The sequence below is a fragment of the Hyaena hyaena genome, unplaced genomic scaffold, assembly GCF_003009895.1.
Source record: "Hyaena hyaena isolate Hyena2069 unplaced genomic scaffold, ASM300989v1 scaffold_98, whole genome shotgun sequence".
Lineage (NCBI taxonomy): Eukaryota > Metazoa > Chordata > Mammalia > Carnivora > Hyaenidae > Hyaena > Hyaena hyaena.
Genome location: NW_024080730.1, coordinates 508,971 through 533,696, shown reverse-complemented (window position 1 = coordinate 533,696; position 24,726 = coordinate 508,971). Strand labels below are relative to the sequence as shown.

The 24,726-nt window shown below is 61.2% G+C and overlaps 3 protein-coding genes across 9 annotated transcripts in view; all 3 read right to left on the bottom strand.

Moving 5' to 3' along the window:
• Window positions 1-34: 34 nt before the first annotated feature.
• RPS6KB2 (ribosomal protein S6 kinase B2) lies at window positions 35-5,704 on the bottom strand. 5 transcript variants are annotated; one of them, XM_039235505.1, is made up of 15 exons: window positions 5,576-5,704; window positions 5,209-5,249; window positions 4,981-5,101; window positions 4,634-4,702; window positions 3,991-4,138; window positions 2,896-2,953; window positions 2,691-2,791; window positions 2,474-2,564; window positions 2,299-2,389; window positions 2,070-2,177; window positions 1,297-1,359; window positions 1,076-1,153; window positions 878-985; window positions 663-775; window positions 35-432 (listed from the first exon to the last, which is right to left on the bottom strand). In XM_039235505.1, the coding sequence occupies exons 1-15, from the start codon at window positions 5,645-5,647 to the stop codon at window positions 252-254; spliced, it is 1,443 nt and encodes a 480-aa protein (XP_039091436.1). In that variant the 5' UTR covers window positions 5,648-5,704; the 3' UTR covers window positions 35-251. The 5 variants fall into 5 exon arrangements, with proteins under 5 accessions (XP_039091436.1, XP_039091437.1, XP_039091439.1 ...); XM_039235506.1 differs by lacking the exon at window positions 1,297-1,359; XM_039235508.1 differs by lacking the exons at window positions 35-432; window positions 663-775; window positions 878-985; window positions 1,297-1,359 and having other exon boundaries at window positions 2,321-2,389.
• Window positions 5,705-7,107: 1,403 nt separating this feature from the next.
• Window positions 7,108-15,908, bottom strand: CARNS1 (carnosine synthase 1). Its single transcript, XM_039235356.1, has 9 exons — window positions 15,902-15,908; window positions 14,304-14,577; window positions 13,418-13,507; window positions 12,674-13,161; window positions 12,269-12,443; window positions 12,093-12,178; window positions 11,134-11,365; window positions 10,763-11,043; window positions 7,108-9,269 (listed from the first exon to the last, which is right to left on the bottom strand). The coding sequence occupies exons 1-9, from the start codon at window positions 15,902-15,904 to the stop codon at window positions 8,043-8,045; spliced, it is 2,856 nt and encodes a 951-aa protein (XP_039091287.1). The 5' UTR covers window positions 15,905-15,908; the 3' UTR covers window positions 7,108-8,042.
• A 5,984-nt stretch (window positions 15,909-21,892) lies between these two features.
• The window catches only part of TBC1D10C (TBC1 domain family member 10C), a 6,076-nt gene continuing 3,242 nt past the window's right edge, over window positions 21,893-24,726 (bottom strand). For all 3 annotated transcript variants that reach the window (XM_039235338.1, XM_039235337.1, XM_039235340.1), the window contains exons 9-10: window positions 22,896-23,050; window positions 21,893-22,581 (exon numbers count right to left, since the gene is read on the bottom strand). In XM_039235338.1, the coding sequence (XP_039091269.1) occupies window positions 22,234-22,581; window positions 22,896-23,050 (503 nt within the window). In that variant the 3' untranslated portion in view covers window positions 21,893-22,233. The remainder of the gene's footprint in view (window positions 22,582-22,895; window positions 23,051-24,726) is intronic.

The window sequence follows — 24,726 nt, the reverse complement described above, 5'->3', positions numbered from 1 at the left end:
GCCCCCTAGAAGTTCAAGGGAAGAGCCAGGTCAGTGCCATGATTCAATAGTTTAATTCTCCAAGGGCACAGCTCAACTGCGGGAGGCCAGCTGGGCGGCAAGGCCACTCCACCGGACAGCCACAGCCGGGGGCCCCTTGTGGGCATGGTTCAGGGGCACAGCCACCGCCAAGAGACGCGCTGCCACACGCTGTACTCCTGGCTTCTGGACCTGGCCGGGAGTCCCGCTCGCCCTCACGGCCATCCGTCCTCCTAGCGCCCAGGGCGCCCACGGCCCCTCTTGGACTTCTTGGTCCCTGAGGGGGGTCGGATGGGGAGGGGTGCAGAGCTCGAGGGCGGCGGCGGCGGCAGGAGAGGAGGTAGGGGGGGCTCCGAGGGCTCCACTGGGCCAGGGCTGGGCCGGAACCCCTCAAAGGGTGAGAATTTCAGGGGGCTGCGGGGGAAACCAAGGCTGAGTCAGCACCTACCGGCACTGGGGTCAGAGGCCCAACTTCCCCCCCTGCCGGGCACACAGGCTGTGAGGTCAAGTGCCCAAGCCAGGCAGCCTGTGCCACGACGGGGCCCTGGTGGTAGAAGGGAGAGTGGAGGCAAGCCCTGGGGTGGACGGGCAGGGCCACAACCGGCCTCCGACGCCAGCTACGCACCCCCCCTACCCTGCGGTACCTGACCGGGGTCCGGGGGCTGCTGTTCAGCCGCCTGGGGGAGCGGAGCTTGGGCTGGAAGGAGAAGCCCTCCTTGATGCTGTCCAGGACGGAGGGAGCCACGTACGTGAAGCCCTGGGGAGGAGGGGCAGAGGCAGGGCTGGGCTCGGCACCCGCCGCCCCTCAGCCACCATCCTGCCCGTGCCCCCGTAACCCCCGGGCCCCAAGGGACCTCACCAGGAAGGCCTGGTTGGCGCTCTCGCTGAGGGCCGTGTCATCGGGACTGTCCACCGGCGTCTGCCGTGTGAAGTGGATGTCAAACTGGCTCACGTCCTCCTCTGACTGCTGCGAGCACCCCGAACAGGGAGCAGGGGTCAGGGGGCGTCCAAGCGGGTCCCCTGCCAGTCCCCCCAAGCCGACGGGACCTCCACTCACCAGACAGGGCCTGAAAGGAGGGTCCACGCGGCGAGCCAGGAGGTCGTCCCAGTGAATGTGCCGGAAGAAGGGGTGTCTCTGTGGGTAGAAGAGTGCCCCCCAAACACGCCACCATTTCACCCTCCTCGGCTCCCTCAGTAGCTCCCTCTGCCCTAAGGCCCTGCCTGGGTCCTGCCCTCTGGGGGCTCAGCCCTGCCCTCTCCTGGTGCTCCCAGACCCACCTGCACATCAGCAGCGTCCCCGGGGCCACCCCCGATCCGCTGGCTGGGATTCCGCTTCAGAAACTGCAGGGCAAGGGTAGAGGGTGAGGGTCTGGGGGAGAGGCACTGACTGTGTGTTCCTCTGTGTTCCCGGGGTGGGGGGGGGGGGCGGCTGGGGCGGGGAAAGGGGAGACCAGGAGGGCAGAGGAGGGAGAAGCCCCCTGCAGTGTGGTCTCCACCTACGGACCAACCTGGGACCTCTCAGATTTGGTCCCAGGGGCCCTGCCCCATGAAGCCTTCGGAAAGGTACCCGGTCGCCGGGCCCCCCAGGGCACCTCAGTAGGTGCCCAGTCTCCCGCTTTTACCCCCAGTGAGTGCCTTCTCCGTGGGAGAGCACCTGGCTCATCATAAACGTTTTGTTTTGCTGACCGGGACTTGGACTAGGGATGCAGAAGCGGGGCAGCTGGCCCACAAAAGGGCTAAGGCCCAAGCCCAATGTCCCGGATGCCAAAGTAGGTGCTGCTTCGTCCTGAAGGCGCACTGCACAAGCAGGGCCGTCCTACAGCCCAGAGGACCCCATACAGGGCCTAGAAGACGTGGGGGCTGGACTGGGGCAGGAGGGCGGCCCAGGCTTTTTTTTTTCTTAGTTTATTTATTTATTTATTTAGAGAGAGAATCCCAAGCAGGCTCCACGCTGGGGCTCAAACCCACGAACTGTAAGATCATGACCTGAGCTAAAATCGAGAGTCTGGACGCTTAACTGCCCGAGTCACCCGGGCACCCCCGGAGCCCACCTTTTTGACGAGGTCCCGGGCATCCGGGGTGAGGTAGGGGGGCAGCGTCAGCTTCCCTTTGATGATCTTGTCCATGGTTTTCTTCCGGTTCTCTGCGGTGAAGGGTGGCTGGAGAAAGCAGAGGGTGAGAGGCGACTTGTGGGCTTCACCCCGGGCCCTGCCCCTGCCCGGGATGCGGACCCCCTCCCGCCCCGCCCCCCTCCCCTCCTCCCAAGGAGGCTGGACTTGCCGATCCAGTGAGCATGTCATACATCAGGGCCCCCAGGCTCCACCAGTCCACCGCCCGGTTGTGGCCACTGCGCACCAGAATCTCAGGGGCCCTGGGGGCCAGGCGAAAGCATCAGTCGGGCCAGGCCTTTCCCGGCAGTTGGCCCGACCCCTGGTCCCAGCCAGCTTTCACTCACATGTACTCAATGGTGCCACAGAAAGTGTGGGTGACAGCGCCCTCGTGGATCGACTCCTTGCAGAGTCCGAAGTCTGTCAGTTTGATGTGGCCTGAGGAGTTGTGGGAGAGGGTGGTCAGGGCCCTGGCTCCTGGCATGGTGCTCCTCAGCCCTCCCCGCTGATTCTGACCCATATAGGCAGCTGCAGGGGTGAGGGGCGGCGTGCACACATGCGCACCCTGGCTGTTGAGCATGATGTTCTCAGGCTTGAGGTCCCGGTAGATGATGCCTTGGGAGTGGAGATGTCCCAGGGCCAGCGTGATCTCTGCCAGGTAGAAGCTGCAGAGACGGGACAGGGTGAAGGCCAGGGTAGGGGTGGGGCTTGGCTCTGGGGAGAGGGGATTCCCAGGAGCCCCTCAGGAGAAGCAGGACCTATTACCTACCAGGCTGTGTCTTCCAGGAAGATGCCTTCTCGCTCCAGATGCGTGAAGAGCTCACCGCCTGTGACACAAATACGTCAGCAGCTGTGGGCTGGGAGCGGGCGCCTTTGCTCCCTGAATCTTGGTTTCTTCTTGGGGAGAGCGGGACTCAGAATTCCAGCCCTACCTGCCTCACAGAGCTGCCGTGGGGATTCAATTCAATTCAGCAAACATCTACCGACGCCTACTCGGTGTCTGGCCCTGTGCTGGGTGAAGCTGGGGACACAGAGATGAAGAGACCCAGCCACTCCCCTCAGGAAGCTCAGTCTAACGGGAAGATAGACATGCACACACGTGCTCTAATACGCCAGACTGAGGCAACAGCTCCAAGAGCTTAACCAAAAAAAATCTCACAGAGGCCAAATTACTCCCAACGTGAGCGGACGCAGCCCACGGGTGCTGAGACAGACACAGATCATCAGGTGCTGATGAGCCACGGGCAGGTAGCCGGCCCCACTGCTTTGTAGCCAACAGGGGGCGCCAGACTTATGTGGGCAGTTACAAGGAGCCTCGATTGTGAGTAGGAGTGTTGGGGACAATTCCGAGCCCAGGCGATGAGCACCGGGGGAGTTCGTGGAGGAGACATTAGGAAACATTAGGAAGAGGGCGAGCTGACAGCCTCGGGTCCGGTTAGGACACAACTGTGCCTCGTGCCCTCCCCTCAGGAGAGTGGAGATGATGGAGGGCACTGCCTAGAACGAGCCAGCTGGATCTGGGACCTGACGTGACACAGGACACCCAGCAGAGAGGAACAGGACATGAAGGGGTGGTGGATATGGACAAAACAAACCCCTGGGGTTCTGTACAAACTCCCGCCGTTCCCGTCCACCCCCAATACAGGTGAGGGACACACGAAGTGCGGGACAGACGTTTGCTGAATGAATGAATGAATGAATGAATGAATGAATGAATGAAGGGACGGATGGACAGACGGATGGATGAATGTGGGGGCCCCCTAGCCATTCTACACACCACATCTCTCCGGGCTTCCCCCAGAGCTCCCAGTGCTTCCTGGCTGGTTCCCTGGCCCTGGTTCCCCAACTGGGTCCACGCTCATACCACTGAGGCACTCGAGGATGAGGTAGAGTTTGCCGCCGGTCTGGAAGGCATAGGCCAGCTCCACAATGAAGGGGTGCTTCACCGACTCCAGAATGTTCCGTTCAGCTCGCGTGTGTGCTGTGTCCTTGGCGTTACGCACAATTTTGGCCTGAAGAGGCAGGGACCGGTCAGAAGGCGGGCACCTCGGGCTCCTTTAGTCCCTCCAGCTATTACCCTTCTGCCACCCTTTCTCACGCCATCCTATTTCTCCGTAATTCCACTAACACAGTCATCCTTCTCCACGACCGATTTATCATCTAGAGCTATTTCCCCCCTTCGGCAGGTAATGCTTTGTTGTGGGCGCTGTCTGGTACATTGGAGGATGTTTAGCAGCACCGCTGGCCTCTACTCACTGGATGCCAGTGGCACCCTCCCCAGCGGTGACTCGAAAATGTATGTGGAAATTGCCAAATGTCCCCTGGGAGGCAAAACAGCCCACGGGTGAGAACTACTATAAAGCAATGTAACCGCAATTGACAATAAACCAGCAAATTGCCCATCCATTTCCTCCAACACGTTCAGTACAGTCTTCCCAAAGCCTGGAGGAGCGCATGGGGAGTGGCAGCCACCCGAGTAAGGATTTGTTGGCGAACACATGACTCACCTTCCTCAGGACTTTCATGGCATATATCTTCCCCAAGTTGGTGCCCTGCACCTTTCGCACCTGGAACACCTGTAAGGCAGGGGAGACAAGATCAACCTCCCTCTCCATTTGACCTTCAAAAAGCTCCACCCTGAAGCTCTGGCAATTGAGACCAAGAGCCCTAGGTCCACCCAAGGGTGGGGCAGTAAAAATGTCAAGGTTGAGTCCGACAGGATTTGCCTTTCCCTCCTTTATGTTTTTATCTCAGAGATCTAGGGAGGCCCTGCTGATTTACAAGCTTCATTTGTTTGGAGACCCTTTGCTGCTGCAAGACTGAGGCAGGGAGACCAGCGGGGAAGGACCAGTACCTTGCCGTAACCCCCTTTGCCCAGCACACGCAGCAGCTCAAAGCAGTGGGGCCCAATGCGCTCAGGGCCCAGGTTCACACTGGTCTCCGTCAGCTCCACCTCCTCACAGTGTCCCACAGGCCTATTGACACAAGAGGTTAATGGGGGCAAGGCTCCAGTACTCGCCCCCTTCTCCATCCCCAGCCCGGTCCCTCCCAGCGCCCCGCCCCCAACACAACCCTCACTCACTCCAGGCCAGCTGCCCTCAACTCGCCAAGGGGACACACGTCCTGTGAGAAACCGACGGGTAAGAGGCAAGGAGGGAACCAGGAGCCCTCCCCCTCAAGCTGGACTACTTGGCCCAGGAGAGGAGGGGGTCAGGAATGGGAGCTAGCGGGCGATGGGCCAGCACTGGGGAGGAGAGGTCGAGGGCAGAAAAGGGGGAACCAGGGGAAGGGCTGGGGACCTGGAAGACAGGTCGGGGTGGGTGAGGATGGGTCAGAGCTGAACTCAGTAAGAGCGATCTGAGGCACCGGCTGGGGGAAGCCAGCGCGCTTCCACCGCCGAGGGATGGGATCGGTTCTAGGATCGAGCCGCGCCCAGGAGGACCACTCACCGAGGGGCTGAACTCTGGCTCACCCTCGCTGCCTTCCTCTGTCTCCAGGTCCAGGTCAAACACGGCCGCCATAGCGGCGCCGGCCCGGCGGGCCCCTCGGCCCTTGCTCGGCCGCGCTCAGACTGACAGTCCTGGAGGCGGAGTGTAGTCTGTACATTATCACTCCGCGACCGAAACCGTGGCCGCGCGCGCCGATGACGTAGGAGCTTCCTCTCCCTCCCACAGGCCAGTTTAGTCTGGAGGGGAGGAAAGATGGCGCCCAGCGCAAGGCCTCCCGGGAGTTGTAGTTCCAGAGTGCCGGGATGCCAAAGCCGGCTTAACCCTCTTTGGCTCGACCTTCTCAGTCTTGCCAGCACTGCTCCCCTGGGGCGGCACCGGCAAAGAGCTACCTGGAAGGCGCTCATCTTGGTTCTGGGGAGAGTCTGAGTTTGCATGGGACAGAGGTGCATGTAGGTATGGCTGTAAACTTAATTCCCAGCCCCGTTCAAGCCGTGCGCTGGCTGGGTGGCTGGGCGCTGGCTGGGTGGCGAAAGGCAGGTCGCGTCTCTCTGTTCGCTCCTGAAAGAGCGAACATCTCAGTCTCCTTAACGTGCCACCTGACTCGAGAACCCTGCAAGTCAAAGCATTTACTGGGTGACCGGCTCCACGCCCAGGAGGCTGGACTTTTTTTTTTTTTTTTTAATGTTTTATTTATTTCTAGGAGAGAGAGAGAGAGACAGCGTGAGCAGGGGAGGGTCAGAGAGAGAGGGAGTCACAGATTGAAACAGGCTCCAGGCTCTGAGCTGGAAGTCAGCACAGAGCCCGACGCGGGGCTCGAACCCACGAACCGCGAGATCATGACCCGAGCGAAAGTCGGACGCTTAACCAACTACGCCACCCGGGCGCCCCGAGGCTGGACTTTTTTGCCAGGTTCTTGCCAGAAAGGGTTTCGGTCTCAATCCACCCGTAAATAGGGTCTTGTGCTGGAGTTTGCTGCCTTGCCATTTTAAGTACATTTCGTAATTTTGCTACCTGGTACAGAATAGGTGCTTGATAAAACTTGGTTAAAAGAATGAATGAATGAATGAATGAATGAGTACACTAAACCTGGTCTGTGACTTTAGATTTAGGCATGGATTATTGTTGGATGGGGCTCTGGGGGAGGGGGTGAATTGGGGCCACACCAGGTCTTGGATGAGCTCTGATTGCTGGAGGCTGTCTGGATGTGCATTCCAGTTGGATGGGGAGGTTAAATATGAACTCAGATGGGCAGAACTCAGGAGTCTCCAGCCTGGAGGAGGTTTTATCTGGTTGGATGTGGCCCTCTGGTTGAAATCCGAACCTCCACAGACCCTCAGGTTTGGGTCCCGTTGTGGGCCACCATGGCAGGCCCCTGCTCACGGTCAACCCAAAGGCCTGGCCAGTGTGGTGGTTTATCCTTAGCGCCGGATGCTACAGGTACCCCTTAGCCACCTCTCCCTCCTCCCTTCCACACCCCCCATCTAGCTGAACCGAGAGGTATTGTCCAAGTCGCAAGAACCAGATGCTAGATATTTCATTAGTCCGTAGGCCTTTATTTGGCGAGGGATGCTTGTGGAGCTGGTCACAGCTCCCGGGCTGTACAGAGACAGAGTTATTAAAACAGCCTCCCCTGAATTAGGAAGGGAGTGTAGACTCTCCTCTGCCAATGCTAGTTAGTTATGCCAGAGGCCAAAGCACCAAAGCTTGGGGGAGAAGGTGCATGCTGCGTAGGAGAAGGTGTTCACTCGACTTAAGCCTGCATATGAATAAGGGCAGGGAGGTGAGTGGGGTTTAGAAGCTGAGTGGGCACGTAAGACAGTAAAAGTAGAACCCTGGACCTTGTATCTTATTGCTCCAACTACTGTGGTATGACCTTGAGGCAATGGTTGTTCCTCCCTGAGCCTGTTTCCTCATCTGTACAATGGGGCAGTAGTGGCTGCCCAGAGAGGAGATGGTTCCTGCTGACGCCAGGTCACCTGCTTCTACTGCTCAGGCCAAACGAAGCAGGCCAGGCACTGCCTAAAGTTGTCAGCAGGCTCTAGAAATATCCTGGAATTTGCAAAATGAGGGGTGAGAGTAAAGGACAGAGTTCAGTCTCAGGTTTTCATAGGAGTTGTCCAAGGCCAGGGGCCAGCCGGCTTCTCTCTTCCTGTAGGCTGCAGGGAGAGACAAGGATGGGCTAAGTTTGGCCCTGCTCCCACCTCCCTGGGGCAGGTGTGTGTGTGTGTGTGTGTGTGTGTGCGCAGCTGTTATTGCTTCTCCATGGCTAAAGTCTTAGGACAGGATTGGGGCCTTTGGGCTAGACTGACAGCAAGAGGGCCCAGCTCCCCCCCGACCGAGATACTTTCTTTTGTGGCCCTCAAACCCAGGAGGCCTTAATGTCAAATGGCCCCGCCACTCTGGAACAGACCTGAGGCCTCCGAGGGAGCCAGGCCAGGGTTGGGGCAGGGCTATAGGAAGAGAGGCACTATTTGAAGTGGGACAGGAAGTGGGCAACAGGGTAGTGGGGCCCGTCGATGCCCAGACCCTGGCAGAGGCCCAGCAGGCGGAGACGAGCCTCCGCCAGGCTGGGCCCCGCACAGGCCACGCTGCAGTAGGGCTCCTCGTATTCACCAGGCACCAGGACCTCCTCTAGCAAATTGAAACGCAGCAGACCCTGTTCGTGCAGAGCCTGCAAGGTCTCACGGCTGGCGGTGGAACTGAGCGCCTGAAGGTGCTGGGACACCAGGCACATGACGCCCACCAGGTGGCCACGGGCACGTGGGTGGGTGGGCAAGGCGGGCCGCAGGCCACAGGCTACCATAGCGGCGGCCAGCAGCAGGTCCACACCATACAGCTCCAGGATCCAGTCCCTCAGGTAGAAGCCGCCCATGCGGGGGTTGATCTCGATGAGTTTTGGCCCAGCCCCGGTCAGCTTGAGCTCCACGTTGAAGACGCCGTCCAGCAGCCCGCAGCCCAGGCAACAGCGGAAGGCGGCCTGCACCAGCTGCGCCTCCTGCTCCGGGCCCAGCCCAGTGGGCATGCAGGCCGCCGTCTCGGTGAAGCCAGGCAGCCTCGTGGGGCCGTTGTCGGAGACGAAGGCAGCCAGCAGTCGCCCGCCGAACACCACCAGGTCCACGTCATGCTCGGTGCCCTCGATGAACTCCATCAGCAGCATGGCGTTCCCCCAGCCCAGCCCAATGCCGGGGTGGTCAGCCTCACCCTGCAGGTCGCGGGTGATCCGGGAAAAGTGTTCGTGGCACTGCGGGGCATCCTCCACCAGCCGCACCCCCACGGCACCCGCCCCAAACTCCAGCTTCATGACACCGGGCAGGGGCACCTGGTGGACAGCCCTGTCCACGTCAGCCTCACACCCCAGCGGGCAGCAGGGCACAGCATGGAGGGAGGGCGCGGGCCAGGGCGGGCCCTGGCAGCGCCGCAGGTGCAGCTGGGTGCGGCTCTTCTGCTTGGCCAGGCGCATGGCAGTGGGGGGGCTGCAGGGCAGACCCAGCTCCTGGCAGAGCAAGGCCGTGAGCACGAGGCAGTCGTCCCAGTAGGAGAAGCAGCCATCGAGCTGCAGGCCACGTGCCCGCACCAGCTCCGCCAGCAGGCGCGCGTTCTCTTCATCCCTCCGGTGCTCTGTCACGTCAAAGTGGATGAAAGTCTGCACCAGTTGGGACGCGAAGTGGTTGGGATCCGACTCCACGAGATGCAGCTGCAGAAACCACCAGAGGGCAACACACCCAGGTCAGCCTATGCTGGAGGCTGGGGAGAAAGAATGCTCCCCCCCCCCCCCAGAACGTGGTTCCGGCCCTCCAGGGCAGACGGATCCACCGGTTCTAAGCGCTCAGAAAATGTTTGTTGATGATGACAAATTGGAAGGTTCAGGGATGGGACACTTAACCCAGCCTGAAGGGGAAGGAAGGCCTCCCAAAGGAGGCGTTGCTTCGGTCAGGAGCTGAGTAAGAACCAGCCGGAGGACGGGGCGCCTGGGTGGCTCAGTTGGCTAAGTGTCCAACTTCAACTCAGGTCACGATCTCACAGTTCGTGGGTTCGAGCCCCGCGTCGGGCTCTGTGCTGACAGCTTGGAGCCTGGAGCCTGCTTCAGATTCTGTGTCTCCCTCTCTCTCTGACTCTCCCCTGCTCACACTGTCTCTGTCTCTCTCTCAAAAAGAAATAAAACATTAAAAAAAAAAAAAAAACGGCCAGAGGAAAAATGGCAGGAGGGAAAGGGTGTGATCTGGGCGGGCGGGGGCTGGAGCAAAGAGAGAGAGAGAGAGAGGGCTGGACCAGAGCTTATAGGGAAGCCACCAGGGTTAGGGTTTGGGACAGGTGGTCTGGTCGCTTTGGGCATCATGTTCTTGGTCATCATCCACCCAAAGAGTTCTGACCCTCGGGGGTGCCCACAAAGGAATCCAGTGAGGCCCTGTGCCCCAAATCTCACTGCCCGCTGGGGGTACACGGACGCAAAGCAGCTGGTAGCCAGGGCAGCGGCAGCTCGGAGACGGAGGGGAGGGTGGCTGTCTGCACTGTAACACTAGGCGGCATGGGGAGTGGAAAGTCATTCCCAGTGAACACCACGTGCGAGGCAGGGAGTGGAAAGGCATAGGAATGGCCGGAGGGGAGGATTTCCGGAAGAGGAGGCCACCGTGGTAGATTTGGTAGATTAGGACCAGGAAGGCCTAGACATTTGGCCTCTGTTTTATCTGTTCAATGCAGATAAGAATGCTGCTCTGCCTGCATGGCTCCGGATTCTGCGACATGAAGCCGCTGCTCACGAACTTGATTCGGGATCTGAAAGCTGCTCCCCAGCACCTTCCTCATGCCCTCAGGAATTCAACCTCCAAGGGCCTGTCCTCCCTGCAGGATAGGGCCAGGCTCCTCAGCCTGGCTCTCAGGGTCGCGCTTCTGGTACTAACACTGAAGGACGCCCCCAGCCCCCCAGACCTTCTGCGCTGGTTTCTTTTTGCCCCGGAGGGCTCAGTGCCCTCCGCAGGGACCCCTTACACCGGGCTGGAAACAGAATGCGACCGGAGGCCAAAGAAGAGTTGAGACTTCTAAACTGGGAGGGGCGGTGGGCCGCACCCTACTCCTGGGCACGCCCCGCGCGGGCCCCGCCCCATAGCTCACACCGCGCCCAAGGCGCCGCCTCCACCGCGCAGGTCGGGCGGCCCGGCCCCGCCCCCGCCCCGCCCCCGCCCCGCCCACCTTGAGCCCGTAGTCGCGCGCCGCCTCCCACACGAACTTCTTGCTGACGCCGCCCGCGCCGATCAGCAGCAGCTGCTTGCCCTCCATGAGGCAGTGCGCCGAGCGCCGCAGCATGGTCTCCACGAGCGGCGCGGCCGCCGCCTCCTGGGCCGCCGACTGCGGGCGCCGCGCGGCCCACAGCCCCTCGAGCGCGCCGCACGCCTCCAGACACAGGCCGCCGTTCAGCTCCAGGGCCACGGGGGTCAGCGCGCGGTCTGCCACGGTCAGCGCGAAGTCCACGCCTGGGCCGGGGGTGCGGGGCGGGCTCAGCGCCGTCTGCCCCGCGGCCTCGACCCCCGCCCCTGGCCCCGGCCCGGGCCGCCCGCGCTCACCGAGGAAGTCAGTGCGGGCCCGGCGCCCGCCGCGCTGCTCAGCGCTCAGGCCGGCCTCCAGGGCCAGCACGGCGGCCAGCGCGGCCTCGGCCGCTGCCTCGACGCGCCGCCGCACGACTGCCACCTGCGTCGCCTCACCCAGGCCGCACCGGGCCAGTGCCACCTCCAGCGACTGTGGCAAGGAGCTCCGGTGCCGCAGAGGCCGGTCCTCACGGCCCACACTGCACGCCACCTGGGCAGGGTGTGGCTGAGGGTGTTGGCCCAAGGGGAGCCCTCCCAGGACTAACACCGCCCCCCACTCCCGCCCCTGCACACCTACCCCCCTGCCGGGATCCAGGCCAGACCTCTCACTGCACATCCGAGTAGCCCGGTCCTCTGTGACTTACGCTGCACAAACCACTTTCTGCTGCCACTGCCCATCTGGTCCTTGAGACCCTGAGGGGCGTCTACCCAGGCTTCCTTCCAGGCCCAGCTAGGGTCTCTGTCCCCTGAAGGCCCCATGCCCTCTGGCTCCTAGCTCCTGCAGCCCCGGGGGGCCTGTGCCATCGCGGTGTGCCAGACCCTAGAGCCCTGTGAGGGCAAGGCTGAGACTCCCTCTCAGCTTGGCTCAGAGCCGTGCTCCCCAGAGGGTCCTCACGCTGCCCTGAGTTCCCCAGCTTGGAGGCCCCTCCTAAAGGGCTCCGGACACGGGAGGGTCAAGGACCCTGGGTCAGGCCCTTCTGCGAGCAAGGGCTCCTTGGCATGGGGATTCAGCCCTGGGCCCTGGTGCCTGGTACGGAGCATCAGAGCTCCTGATGTAGGAGGGGGAGGGGAAAAGCCTCAGACCCAGGAGTCCTCCCAGAGGCCACCAAGATTCCCCCCAAAGATGTCCTCTCTCTGCCCAGGGGCTCTCAGCAGCTCATCAGGGCTGGGCTGGGCCGTGGCAGCAGGGTCAGGACCTGAACCCGGGCCACACTCACCTTACTCAGCAGGGGCCTGTCACCCTGTGTGCGACATACCACAGCACAGATCCGCACAGCCAGCGCCGGGCCAGGTGGGGGACTGCCTGGGGAAAGACGCGCGGCCTGAGCCCAGCACGGAGCCGCCAGGAGGCCGAGCCCAGCACCCGCTCCTGGCTGGCCTGGGTGGCTCTCACCTGGGAAGGGCAGCCGGGCAGGTGGGCACACGGCCTCCACCAGGACACTCTCCTCCTCCTCCAGTTTCTCCAGCAAGGCCAGCACCGTGTCCACCACCGTGCCCAGCTCCACCCGTGGGTACAGACGCAGGGCCTGCCGCCCCCGCCAGCGCCAGCCGCTGAGCTTCACAGCCACCTGCAACGGAGGGGCAGGGGGCCTCCTTACCACCCCAGGTACCCATGGGGTGGGCTGCTCATACATAGGATCCAGTGTGTAAACTGAGGTAAGAAAGCAAGGGATCGCCACAGAGAGAGGCCAGCAGCAGGACTCAAAGTTGGGGACAGCTTCCCAGCAGGCCTTGGTAACCATCCAGGGGTCCCATCCTGCTGGCACCTGTACGGACCTCGGAGGCAGGAACTTGTTACCTGCAGGGCATCACCCAAGGCCTTGGAGCGCAGGAAGGCCCCTACTTCCTCCTTCACCAGTGTCTCCTGGCCCTCTTTGCCACTCAGCTCCACCAGCCGTAGTCCTGGGCTGGCGTCCCCTACCCGCAGCAGTGCTGGTGGCTTGTAGGTAAAAGCCAGGGTAGCTGGCACAGCCACGCCACCCTGCTGAGCCAGCAATCTCCTGGTCAGCAGCCTGTCCTCCAGCAGCCGGGCCAGCTCAGCTGAGGCTCCTGTGGGGCAGGTCAGGTCACGGGCAAGTTCAGCCGCCTCTCGACCCCGGCCAGGTCCCAGCCCCAGGCCCGCCAGGAAGTAGGTGGCTCGGCGCGGGGGGACAAAGTCATCCAGGAATGTCAGGCCCCCCGGGTAGAAGCTCACGGCCTTGGAGACCAGCAGGACCGACTGGCCCGGCTGCCCAGGTGCTGGCACCTTCATCAGCCAAGCAGGGGACAGGCAAAGGAGCATGTTTCCTGCGGGCAGAAAGAGGAGGGCTGCTGGCCAGGGAAGGCTTAATGCCCCCAAGCCCTCCGCCTCCAGCCCGGGCCCCTTTGTAGTGGGGGGGGGGGGGCAGCTGCTCCCAGAACCCACCCCCACTCAGAGCATGGCAGCTGGCCCAGTGGAATGCAGGCAGTTGCCAGGGTCAGCGGGTATTTTGGGATGTGGCCCGGCCAGGGCAGGGCTGCCCTTTCTGTAGGAGGGGTTGGGGGAACTTGGGCACACACTCACCCGGGCTCTGGACCCCTCCTTCCAGCAGCACAGACAGAAAGGTGCTGGGGGATCCCAGAATGCATAAGGTCACCTCCGCACCAGGGCAGCCTCGGGAGGGGAAAGAATGTTGCCAGATTCCACAGGGGCTCCCCCTGATGTCTTTCTGCCCGCCCTGCCCTGTTCCACAGCCCTGCCCTCCTGCTTAAGGCCCCCAAGTCCCTCCCAGTGTGGGGTGAGAAGGGAGGACAGAGAAGAAACTGGAGAGAGGAGGAGAAGCCGCCTGCCCATCCCGCCCCATGAGGCCGGCTCCCTTCTCTCTGCAGCTCGCGTGGAAGATACTGGAGGCTAGGTGACCAGAGACCTGGGCTAGAGCCTGAGCTCTGACACCGACTTTCTTTGTGACCCATGGCCCCCATGCAGTGCAGGGAGGAGTCCCTATGCCTCAGTTTCCCAGTCTGTGATCCACAGTAGGGCCCAGTCTGTGATTTTTCATGTCTTCCACCTGTGAATCCTCTGTGCACACAAAACTTTTGTGACCATCTAACATATAGAATAGATAAAGCAGCGGGGGAGTCTGGCATCCCAACCGTTAGCTGCTTCGATAGCTCCCAAGGCACGTCTATAGAAGCTTTGGCTCCACAGAGCATGGTTACAAATCCCGTGGCTGGGTGTTCTGGGGATAGGAGGGAAATCTGGATCTCCGACTTTACTGGTGCCAGATGCCCTTTGAAACGATACTTGCCTGCCCAAAGTTGACTGGCCTCACTTCCCTGGCTTCAGGTCCGGCCAGAGCCTGGGGGAAGGGGCTGACCTTGACAGGGCTGGGAAGCAAGCCGGGCTGAAGGTGCCTCCCTCCCCCTCCCGGGGATTACTCCCCCCCACCTCGTGGAGCCCCTCGGGGTACCTGTGCGGGGCACCTGGCTGCGGTCCTGGGTCTCCGGAAGGCCAGCTTGCTGCAGACAGCTCTGGAGGAGGCTGTAGTAGTAGACGGTCCACGCCCGCGCCTCCGCTTCCTCCAGGGAGCCCTTGCAGTCCAGGCCCACGTCATGGCGCCAGGATCCCGAGAAGCAGCCTGGGGGTGGCCGGCCAGAGCCTCCTCCCCATGCGCCCTCCTCTTCCTCCAGATCCTTGGAGCCCAGCGGGCAGTCCCACTCGGGACCCAGCGGATCCAGAGAGAGCTGAGAGGGGCAGAAGTGGGTCTTGGGCAGAGCGGGCAGAGGACACATTAAATCACCCCAGGGTATAAGCAAGCCCTCCGTCCTCCTAACCTTGGGTTACGTTCAGGGCAGACACTGTCCTAGGAACCAGGAGAGGATGGAGTTGGATTAGGGGATGAGGGCCTGTCGCCAGGAACACGCAGGTGGGAGTGCTTTGTAAACCGTAGGTGCAGTGGCCGGGCGGGGCGAGGGGGGAGGTAGAAAGCAATGTGCTGCTGGCTGGACCCCTGCCCCCCATCCCACGCCAAGGTCTGCCCTAGCTTGGTTCACAGGACCAGAAGTTTTGGTCTGATTTGTTCATCAAGGCAGCCCAGGTCCATAACACCATCCGGCACCCCATAACTTCTCAATAAATGTCGCCTGACGAATAAATGAATGGACGAACTGAGCAATCACTCTCGAGCTGCTCATTTCTCTCTGCCTTCCGAAACCTGTCTACCATCCTGGAGTTCTGCTGAGGCCTAAATATGTAGACGGATCTGGTCCACTGCCGTCAGTGTAGGCCTTGAGGACCTACTGTGTGCCCAGCCCGGTGCTCGCCGTTGGCAGGGAGAAAGCCGGTGCCCTTTTTTCAGATGTTCTTCTGAGTCATGGAGACGCTTTCTTTGGATGAAATTTTACACCCCTGCCCCTCTCTGAGTCTGGCTGACTGCCACATGAGGCTGCTCGGAGGCTCAGTGTGAACACAGGTGGGGACACAGGTGGGCCTGCCCTCTGGGGCACAGGCTGCGCTACCTTGGGTCACATGTGAGGTTCCTTTGGGCTCTGTGGGTGCCTGGCATCTGCCCTATCCCACCCCACGATGCCGGTGAGGCTTGGGCGTCAGTCATGGGGAGACCGCGTGCTGTGGCCGGGAGGGCGGGCCTGGGCCTGAGACCTGGGCTTGCTCAGAGCCAACCAGCGCCAAATTCTCGGAGCCTCGTTTCTTCTCTTAGAAGGTGTGCTCCCTGAGGGCCCAGACTGTGTGTTCGCTGATATATCCCCGAACCTCGAATGGTGTGCAGAGTAGACGTATAGCAGGTGCACAATAAATGTTGCCAGAGGAGTGAATGAACGCCAAATGGGAGCAGCAGTGCCCATCCCTGGCGCTGATGGGGGCGGGATGGAGTGCCTGGCACACAGAGTGGGGATCAATGGGGGCGTGTGCAGCTGGTCATGGGTGCCAGGGGTCTGCACAGGGGGCTCTCAGGGTTAGGCTGTTGGGTGCCAAGCTCTGCCCTCTGAGCCCTCCCTCTCTGGCCAGGGGCTTGGCCCTTTGTGGGGGGAAGGACCAGAGGAGACTCACCATCTTACAGGTGGCGTGGCTGAGAGACTGATGGCAGAGACAGAGGGAGAGAGACAAAGGAGGGAGTCAGAGCAGCCCCGGCCGTACCCCCACTGCCCAGCCCCTAAGACTCGGGAGGAGAGGTGGCCGGCCACAGTTGTCCGTCCTGTCCCTGACAGGAGGTGTCCGAGGCTGCCCCACCCCCACCCCCAAGGAGGCGGTGGGATTTCGGTCCCCGGGTCCTGCACCCCGGAGCTCACACCTCGCGGGTTGCGCAGGGCAGCGCCGGGGTCCCAGCGCCCGGCCCTTCCAGCGGGCGGCGCGCTGGGTCGCGGAGGCCCCTGCGCCCGCAGCCCCCCTCCCTGGCTCTCCCCGGGGCGCGGGCAGGAGCCGGGGTACCTGGAGGGCGGCGGCGGCTCGGCGGGGCTGGCGGGCGGCGCGGCGGCGGCGGCGGCGGCGGTGGCGGGAGAGGCGGCGGCGGCGGCGGCGGCGGCACTGCGGGGCGGGCGGCGCCGCTTTATACAGAAGCTCCCGGGGCGTGCCCGGTGCGGGGCGGGGGCGGCGCGGGGCCCCGGCCAGCACCCCACCCCCCACGGCCCCGCCGCTCCCGCCCCGACACCCGCGACCCGGCCGAGCCCTGGGCTCCGGGGTGAGGCCGGGGAGAGACCGACAGACTGAGGGCAACAGCCGGCCGGGTGCCAACGGACGGGGATGGTCAGAGAGGGTCACGGACACGAGGCTGCGGTGAAGAGCACACAGAACCGGGACAGGGACAGAGAGAGACCCAGAGAGGGACCGAGGGAGAGAAAGTCCCGGAATGAAGGAGCGATGGGAGAAAGGGGCAGAGGGGAGGGGAGGGAGGGGGGCGAGCTGGAGAGGGCAGAGATCCGTAGCAGGGCTGCCCTTGACCTTTGGGGGTGGGGTGGCCAGGAGAGCAGTGGGGGCGAACGGTCTGGAGTCCTGCCCTTGGATAGAGTCCTGGGCTCCCTAGCGCACCCCGCCCGGGGCAGTCTGTTTCAGCCACCAGCACTCTGCCCTAGGGCATACTCTAGAAAGGGCAGACGTTCACATCTGGGGGTTCCTGCCTCACCTCTCCTGGCCCCCACCAGAGTAGGGACCAATCAGTAAGAAGACCCCCCCCCCCGCCCCCAGGGGCAATCCCAGTCTCCTGGGATACCCTCTGCCCTGCAGGGGGCCAAGAGGGAAAGGGGTGCCCAGGCTGTGGGGTTCCCAGTGGATCTGAGCTCAGGAAAGCGGGGGGGGGGGGCGCGGGTTATAGGATCTGCTCTGCCCATTGACACCCAAGTCTGCTGGACACCAGCAATGGTCACACCCAGTCTCCCCAAAACAACATTACACCCAGGTGCACTCACCCAAGCACCCACAGAACACCTCAAGAACTTCTCAACAAGTCCATTTTCTTGCTGCACAGGTAGCCTGAGCTCCGCTCGGACTCAGGACTGTGAGATCGTGACCTGAGCCAAAACTGGGTGCTTAACAGAGTGATCCACCCAGGTGCCCCTGAACCGGGTACATTTTAAATATTCTATTGGCTCTATCCAATGATTCATAAATTGGCAGCATCTCATCTAGCAGATAGAAAGGAGCTCTGAGGGGCTGTGCAGAATGAAAGACTTTTACAGGCAGAAGGGAGAAAGGACAAAGAAGTTGTACGGCAAAAAAAAGGGGATTATTGTTAAGATCGCTTTCCTTTAGGGAATGGCAGGGGTCTATTGTCACATTACCCAACTGATTTGTGATCAGTTGTGATTTGTGATCCTTGTTTAAGAATTCATTTCTGAGGGGCACCTGGGTGGCTCAGTCAGTTAAGTGTCCAACTTTGGCTCAGGTCATGATCTCATGGTTGTGAGTTCGAGCCCCGCATTGGGCTCTGTGCTGCCAGCTCAGAGCCTGGAGCCTGCTTCAGATTCTGTGTCTCCCTCTCTCTACCCCTTCCCTGCTCATGCTTTCCCTCTCTCTCCCTCTCTCTTTCAAAAAATAAACATTAAAATATTTTTTTAAAAGAATTTATTTCTGAGGGATGCCTGGGTAGCTCAGTCAGTTAAGCATCCGACTTGGACTCAGGGTATGATCTTGCAGTTCTCAAGTTCGAGCCCCGCATCAGGCTTTTGGCTTTCAGTTGTCAGCATGGAGACTGCTTTTGGATCCTCTGTAACCCCCACCCCCATCCCTCTGCTTCTCTCCTGCTTGTGCACATGTTCTCTCTCTCTCAAAAATAAATAAACATTAAAAAAAATTCATCTCTGGGGGAGCTGAGACTAAGTCTCAGTTTGGCAAAGTGGGGCTTAGCATAAGCATCTCCATTTTGAGCCTCTTGGTTTTTTAAAAAAAAATTTTTAATGTTTTTTAATTTAGAGAAAGAGAGACAGAGCATGAGCAGGGGAGGGGCAGAGAGAGAGGGAGACACAGAATCCGAAGCAGGCTCCAGGCTCTGAGCTGTCAGCACAGAGCCGGACGTGGGGCTCGAGCTCACGGACCATGAGATCATGACCTGAGCCGAAGTCGGTGCTTACCTGTGAGCCACCCAGGCGCCCTTTGAGCCTCTTATTTTTAACACTGCAGACTCCGGTTTTTCATCCTCAAATGGGGATTACGATGCACACTTTCTCCCAGGCGTGGCAAGGCAGGGCACCTAGCAGCAGGTAACTCCATTGCATGTGTCAGCGTTTCTTGACTCTGTCCCGGGTGCTGTGCAGAGGGCTTTATGTGCTGTATCTCACTTAACCCTGAGAGGTGGCAGTTACGAGTCTCTGCCCTTCCAGAGGAGGAAAGCGAGGCTCAGAGAGGTGGTGTGACTCGCCCGAGGTCACACCGCTGGTGAGAGGCAGGGCTGGGGCTCGCGTCTTCCAGAGTGTGTTCACACATGCACAGAGTGCAGTGAGGCCCTGTGCACACTCCCCTCTGGCCCTAGCCGGGCACCAGCTGTCGTCGCATTTGCCTTGTGGTTGCGGGGAGAAAAGTCAGGTTTGGGCAACGGCCGCTGAGGCCCTGAGGCTTGGGGCAAGCAGGCTGGCAGGGAGGCTCTGCCCGAAGACCCTGTGTCAGAGGCTGAGCGGTGGTGGCTGAGGGAGGCGATGTCAGCTGTTGTGCAAATCAACTGAACGGTAATTATCATAATAATGTGACAGAGCGATCTTGAGGCTGGGGTGAGAGCCAGCGTCACCTCATTATCTGTAGGAGAAAACTGTGGTTCAGAGAGTAAGAGGCATTTCCTGTGTAGGGACTTTGTGGGGAGCCCAAGTTTGGCTTCTAGACAGTGTGGGGATGGGGCGAACTCTGGGGTGGGTGTCAGCACAAGATGGCGGGGATCCAACTGCCTTTCCAGTTCTTATAAGTTTATTTATTTTATTTTACTTTGATTATTTTTTCCTCCCCCCCCCCCCACTCCTCCCCTATTTATTTATTTTAAATGTTCAGTTATTTTGGGAGACAGCACAGGTAGTGAAAGGGCAGAGAGAGGGGGAGACAGAAGATCTGAAGCAGGCTCCTTGCTGACAACAGTGAGCCTGATGCGGGGACTCGAACTCACAAATTGTGAGATCATGACCTGAGCCAAAGTCAGCTGCTCAATAGATTGAGCTGCCCAGGCCTCCCTGTTTATTTATTTTTAAGCAATCCCTCCACCCACTGTGGAACTCAAACTCATGACCCCGAGATCAAGAGTCACATCCTCCTCCAACTGAGCCAGACAGGCGCCCCTACCCTTCCACTTTCTTGCCTGGCCCCCACTCCTGTCCCTTGGGCTGCCCCAGGCGCATGGACGTCGCCGGGCACCATCCCAGCTTCAGTCCCTGCGGGCTGAGTGCTCTCAGATGCATGGCTTGCCTTCCCTGTGCCCCTTTCCAAGCAGGTTTGTTGGGAGTTGAGCTGCCAGGTTTACTGAATATGGTTGTGCAGGTTGCTCACTGCACAAAGGTACCCAGCTCAGTGGTGACTTCCCCTCTGCCACATGGGGCTGCATGTGCCTGGAGGAGGCATCTTTTCCCAACTAGCCTGAAGGTGTCATAAGGGCTACCATAGCCTTGTGAGGACAGTGTGTGCAGTAAAGTGTTTACATGAGGAGGGGGCTAGTTCTCTTCTGGTGGGACACCCCCCCCCGCCCCACCTGGCTCAGGGTCCCCCTGGTTGATAACAGCACCTGCCCAGGAAATGCTTCCCAAGCAGAAAAGGCAGTGATTCACCCCTAGCCTGAGGAGTCCTGCTGGGGACCATTTGCCCCTAGGGTCTATAGCCACTGTCACCATGGCCTCCGTCCCAGCCTCACAACAGCTTCCCGGGCCCAGGGCCAAGGTTGCTGCTTTTCTGCTTCCCCACTCCCAGCAGAGGAGCTGCGCCCATGGAGGGCAGGGATCTTATGAGCAGGTCCCCCCCCCCCCGCCCCCGCCCTACTTGCTACAGAGACTGCATTCGATGCTCTAAGGCTAAGGTGTTGTCTAGAGATCACTGAGCCCTGGGTGGCTCAGTCGATTAAGTGTCTGGCTCAGGTCACGATCTTGAGGTTTGTGAGTTCGAGCCCCATACCAGGCTCTGTGCTCGGTTGCTCTCTCTCTCTCTCTCTCTCTCTCAAAAATAAAGAATTTAAAAAAAGAAAACAACTCACTGAGCCCTGTACCCTAGTGGCTCTGCCCCTCACTGTGACCTTGGGCTGGGCACTCAGCTTCGCCAGCCTCCACTTCCCCTTTCTCTACTGAGGCTATCAGTGCTCCCTGCAGGGGGGGAGGGGCGTCTGAGAGAGTATTTTGGGAACTGCAGATGAGTGGGTTGTTGTCAAACTACAGGTTCCATAGTTGGGTGGGGAGGAGGTGGGCGGGTCCTGGAGGAGGTGGGCGGGTCCTGGAAGCTGCCCACATTCCAAGGGCCTGTGGGAGCCGGAGAGAGAACACCCCAGAAGGACAGACCTGGGTGGCTGCAGTTGTCAGGGGCAGGTTCGTGGCTGCCGTTATGGAGGCAGGGGTAAACCTTGGGTCTGCCATGGGCAGCAAGGTCTTGGCCATGTTCCCTCCCTTTCTGAGCCTCAGTTTCCCCCAGGAAACTCCATGGATCTGTGTTCTCTCTTCCAGGCCATAGACTCCTTGGGTGCAGGATGGTTGGCCCCAGACCCAGGGCCTGACCACGCACATAACAAGCACTTCATGAACATGTGTAAGAGCAAGTCCATCCCCACCTATGGTGGCCCCGTCACCAGAACATTCCAAACCAGGGGTCTGACCAGTGGCCATGCCAGTGTGCCAGCACAGCCATTGGGAGGAACGGATTGAATATGCCACCATTTAAGTGGGAGTCCAGATGCTTTGTCTCGGTACTCCAGAGTCCCACCACGACCGGCCACCCTCCACCCTCCACCTTGCAGGGGAGGGCCTCCGGGGAGGCAGGGCACCCAGGAACGGGCACCGTAGGGACACAGCCTGCATCGGAACCAGCCGTTGTCCTGGCGATGGCTCGCGTCCCAGGAACCCCAGGCACCCACGGGGGCAATTATCGAATGTGGGAGGGAGTTTCCATGGTGGCAGTCCCGAGGGGGTGCAGCCAAGGCTTTGGAAGGGGGCAGGGGGCCTTTGTCCTGGTACAGTAGGCTTTTGTTCTGGCCTGGCTGTCTCTGAGGACCAGACCAGGGCGATGGGTGGGGGACAGACTTGGGCTAGAGTACCCCCGTCCTTGGGGGTCCTGAACCAGCCTTGGGGGGAGGGGAGGAATGGGGCACAGGGCCCTCTTCCCGGCCCAGCATCCACCTGGGGGGCCTTCCCTCCACAGGTGCTAGCGCCATATCTGCCCCCCCCCGCCCCCCCCCAGAGGCTGGGCAAGGCGGCCTACCATTGGCTCCTGTTGCTGGTAAACACCTCTCATCAGCCAATGGGCAGCCTCAGTGTATCCAGCGCGCACCAAACCGGGGCTGGACCGAGTGAGGCAGGGCAGTGAGGGGGTGAGGGTGGGAGTCCAAGGGGCAGCTGGTCTGGAGTTGGGGGTGGAGAGCATTCAATCCAACTCCATCCAGGTTTCTGCTCAGTCAGGCTTTATTCCAGGCGCCCCCAGGAGCCCTTCGGGGCCCCCAGCCCAGCCAGCTGCCCTTAACCCCACCGTCCTTCAGCACCAGCTTCCATTCTTGCAAGGGCCCAGCCAGCAGGACAGCCCCGTGGGAGAGCGGCAGGTCGGAGCCCCTGACACGACACCGTGTGACCTTCCTTCCTCCCTGTGTCCGGCACAGTCCGGGGGAAGGGCGCTGAGCTGCCGAATCCCAGCGGTAAAGTGCGGTGCCCACTCGTGAGGCGGGCATCAGCCCCTCCGGCATGTGGGCGCAGGGGACGCGAGTCCGCGGTGCCTCGGAAGCGAGACCTTCAGAATCGCGTATCCAGGAAGGAGGTGGAGCCTCGATGAGACCTGGGGGGGCCCTCAATAGGAGGGCCCCGGGCCCGAGTCAGGAGCCCGTGGAAAGTCTTGCCTCGGGTCTGGGGCTTGCGCCGTGGTGGCCTGGGCTCCTCTGGGGGCTGCACCACTATTCGGGGCACCTCGGGTCTGGCGCCTCCCCGCACCCCTGCGAGCTGCTGGGCCTCAAAGATGGCTTGGGCCCCGGGCAGGCGCGCCTGCGGCCTGGGGGGCGGCCCGGACGTTGACTGGGGCAGCTGGGCCAGCTGGGCCCTGATCTCCCGCTGCAGGTCATGCTCCGACAGGGCCACACTGTGCACCTGTGAGGGGTGGTTGGTACTGAGTGTGCCCGGACTCCGGGGGGGTGGGCAGGAAGCCGTGAGGTCCCCACAGGGCGGGCAGGACACAGCCCCAGGAAGTGGCTGAGGGCTCAGAGACTGACAGCCAGACTCACTAGGGAACCATAGAAAGCCGCCTAAAGCCTGGGTTTTTCACATTCTCTGCTGCACAGAGGACAGGAACTGAGCCCCTCCCCCCTGGGGGGCTCACTCTGACTTCCTGCTGTGAGACTCAGTTTCCCCCAGTTGAGCAGCAGGGGCTGGGCCGTTGTGGAAGGCAGGGAGGGGGCACCCACCTGGGACATGAAGACCTCCTCCTGCAGCTGGGCGGGGGGGATGGCTCGGAGGGCACCGAGCGTCTCCAGGAGGCCCGGGCAGGCCAGGCGCTGTTCTGTGCTGCCCAATGCCAGGCGCACCAGCGTCAGCCCCACACGGAACAGCACCTTCACACCTGCGGGCCAGGGGCTCACTCAGCGCAGGGCCAGCCCCGGCCCTCCTCAGTTCTGCACCTGAACCTGCCCTCGGCCACACTCCTTCCCCCCTCCTGCAGCTCTGCAGCCTTGACTCAGACCAGGAGCGCCGAATGACAGCGGGACTGCGATCTGGGGGCACCGATGAGTAAGTCTCTGCAGCCGCAGACATGTCCGAGCAAAGCAGCCCCCTCAGGAGCCAGGGGCTGCCGACACCTCACGCAAGCCCATCCTCTGGGCCTCGGCGCCTCGTCCTTACGAGGAAGGGCCAGGTGGGTGCCAGTTAAGGTCTGCGACCTTCTTGTTCTAGACAGATTCCAGCCAGAGCTCTTCACTCCTGAGCCGAAAGCCTAGTGCACACGGGCACACACACACACGTGCACACTCTCAGACACACTCAGGTGTGCCCTTGGGCTGTTCCCGGAGCCTCAGAATCCCTTCCAGGCAGTCTCGAGCCTGGGGACCAGTGATGACTCTGACTCACAAAGAGATGACAGCAACCGCTCACGTCGTCATCGTGATGAAAGGGAGCCCCTGACAGTGCCTGTCCCGTCCTTCACAGAGAGGGCAAAAGAGGGGTCTGCCCACACACCCAGCTCCGCCCCGCCGGCCCTGGAGGTCTGAGGCTGGAGGGGTGGTGGCACATAGATGGCAACTTGAACACTTGCGGCCAGAGCTCTAAAGGGGGCTGGAGCCGACTGGGCACACAGCAGGTGCTCAATAAACGTAGTGATTGATTTCTACCATTTTTTAGTGGTACTGCCAGACAGCCCACATAGAACAGAACGCAGGTGGGTTACTGGTGGGGGTGCCGAGGCGGAGCCCCGAAGTCCTAAGTCCAGCTCAGCTGTGCCCTGACTCCACTCACTCTTGGCCTGACCTCCCCAGCTTATCTCTCTCCACGCCCACACCCCCAAGTCGTCTGTAGCCGGGACGCTGCGCACAGTGTCTCTCCCGGCCTCCACATGGGCCCCCCCGTGGAGAGGCCCAAAGCACTCCTCTTCCTGCTCCCCTAATACTCTGTCCTATCCCTTGTTTTATTTTCTTCACGGCACTTATGACAACCTATAAATATCTACTTTTTTTTAAGTAAGCTCTGTGCTCAACGTGGGGCTTGAACTCAAGTCCCTTAGATCGAGTCGCATGCTCTAGAGAGGAGCCAGCCAGGCACCTCTATAAATATCTTGTTAATTTGGTTACTGCTCTCTCCCATCCCCACCCCCACCAGAATGCAGCGATCACTCCGGATATCCCAGGGTCTACAGCAGTGCCTGGCACGCGGCGCCACAAGGCGCCGGGATGAGCGCCATCGAGCTCCTACTGGCCGCGTCCCTGCCACTGGCCATGCCTATGGAGGCCAGTCCCTGACCGGCTCCACCGCTGTGATCTCCCCAGCTCTGCCCCACCTTCCCCAGGGCGGGGGTGGGGGGAGCCTCCCTGGCCCCAGCCCGGCCACCAGGCAGAGCCTGCCCTCCCTACGGGGGTCTCATCACGGGGGCAGAGCTGCGGGTTACCCTGGTGACATGCAGGCAGGGGCTGCGCTGTGCCCCCGGCGCCAACCCGACGCCATCACCCTCAACACAGTCTGGCACCCACACCCAGGGCCAGGATTGGCAGCAGCAGGTGGGGCCGGGCAGAGCTGGCGCGTTTGTCCCCC

Coding starts and splice junctions, on each gene's coding strand:
- CARNS1 (XM_039235356.1), bottom strand. Junction 12,444..12,673: donor CCTTGGGTGATGCCCTGCAG/GTAACAAGTTCC, acceptor CCTCCGTTGCAG/GTGGCTGTGAAGCTCAGCGG. Junction 11,044..11,133: donor GGCCCGCACTGACTTCCTCG/GTGAGCGCGGGC, acceptor CCCCCGGCCCAG/GCGTGGACTTCGCGCTGACC.
- RPS6KB2 (XM_039235505.1), bottom strand. CDS start 5,647: ATGGCGGCCGTGTTTGACCTGGACCTGGAGACAGAGGAAGGCAGCGAG. Junction 1,360..2,069: donor CCCGGGACCTCGTCAAAAAG/GTGGGCTCCGGG, acceptor CTTGCCCTGCAG/TTTCTGAAGCGGAATCCCAG. Junction 1,154..1,296: donor GGGACGCTGCTGATGTGCAG/GTGGGTCTGGGA, acceptor TTCTACCCACAG/AGACACCCCTTCTTCCGGCA.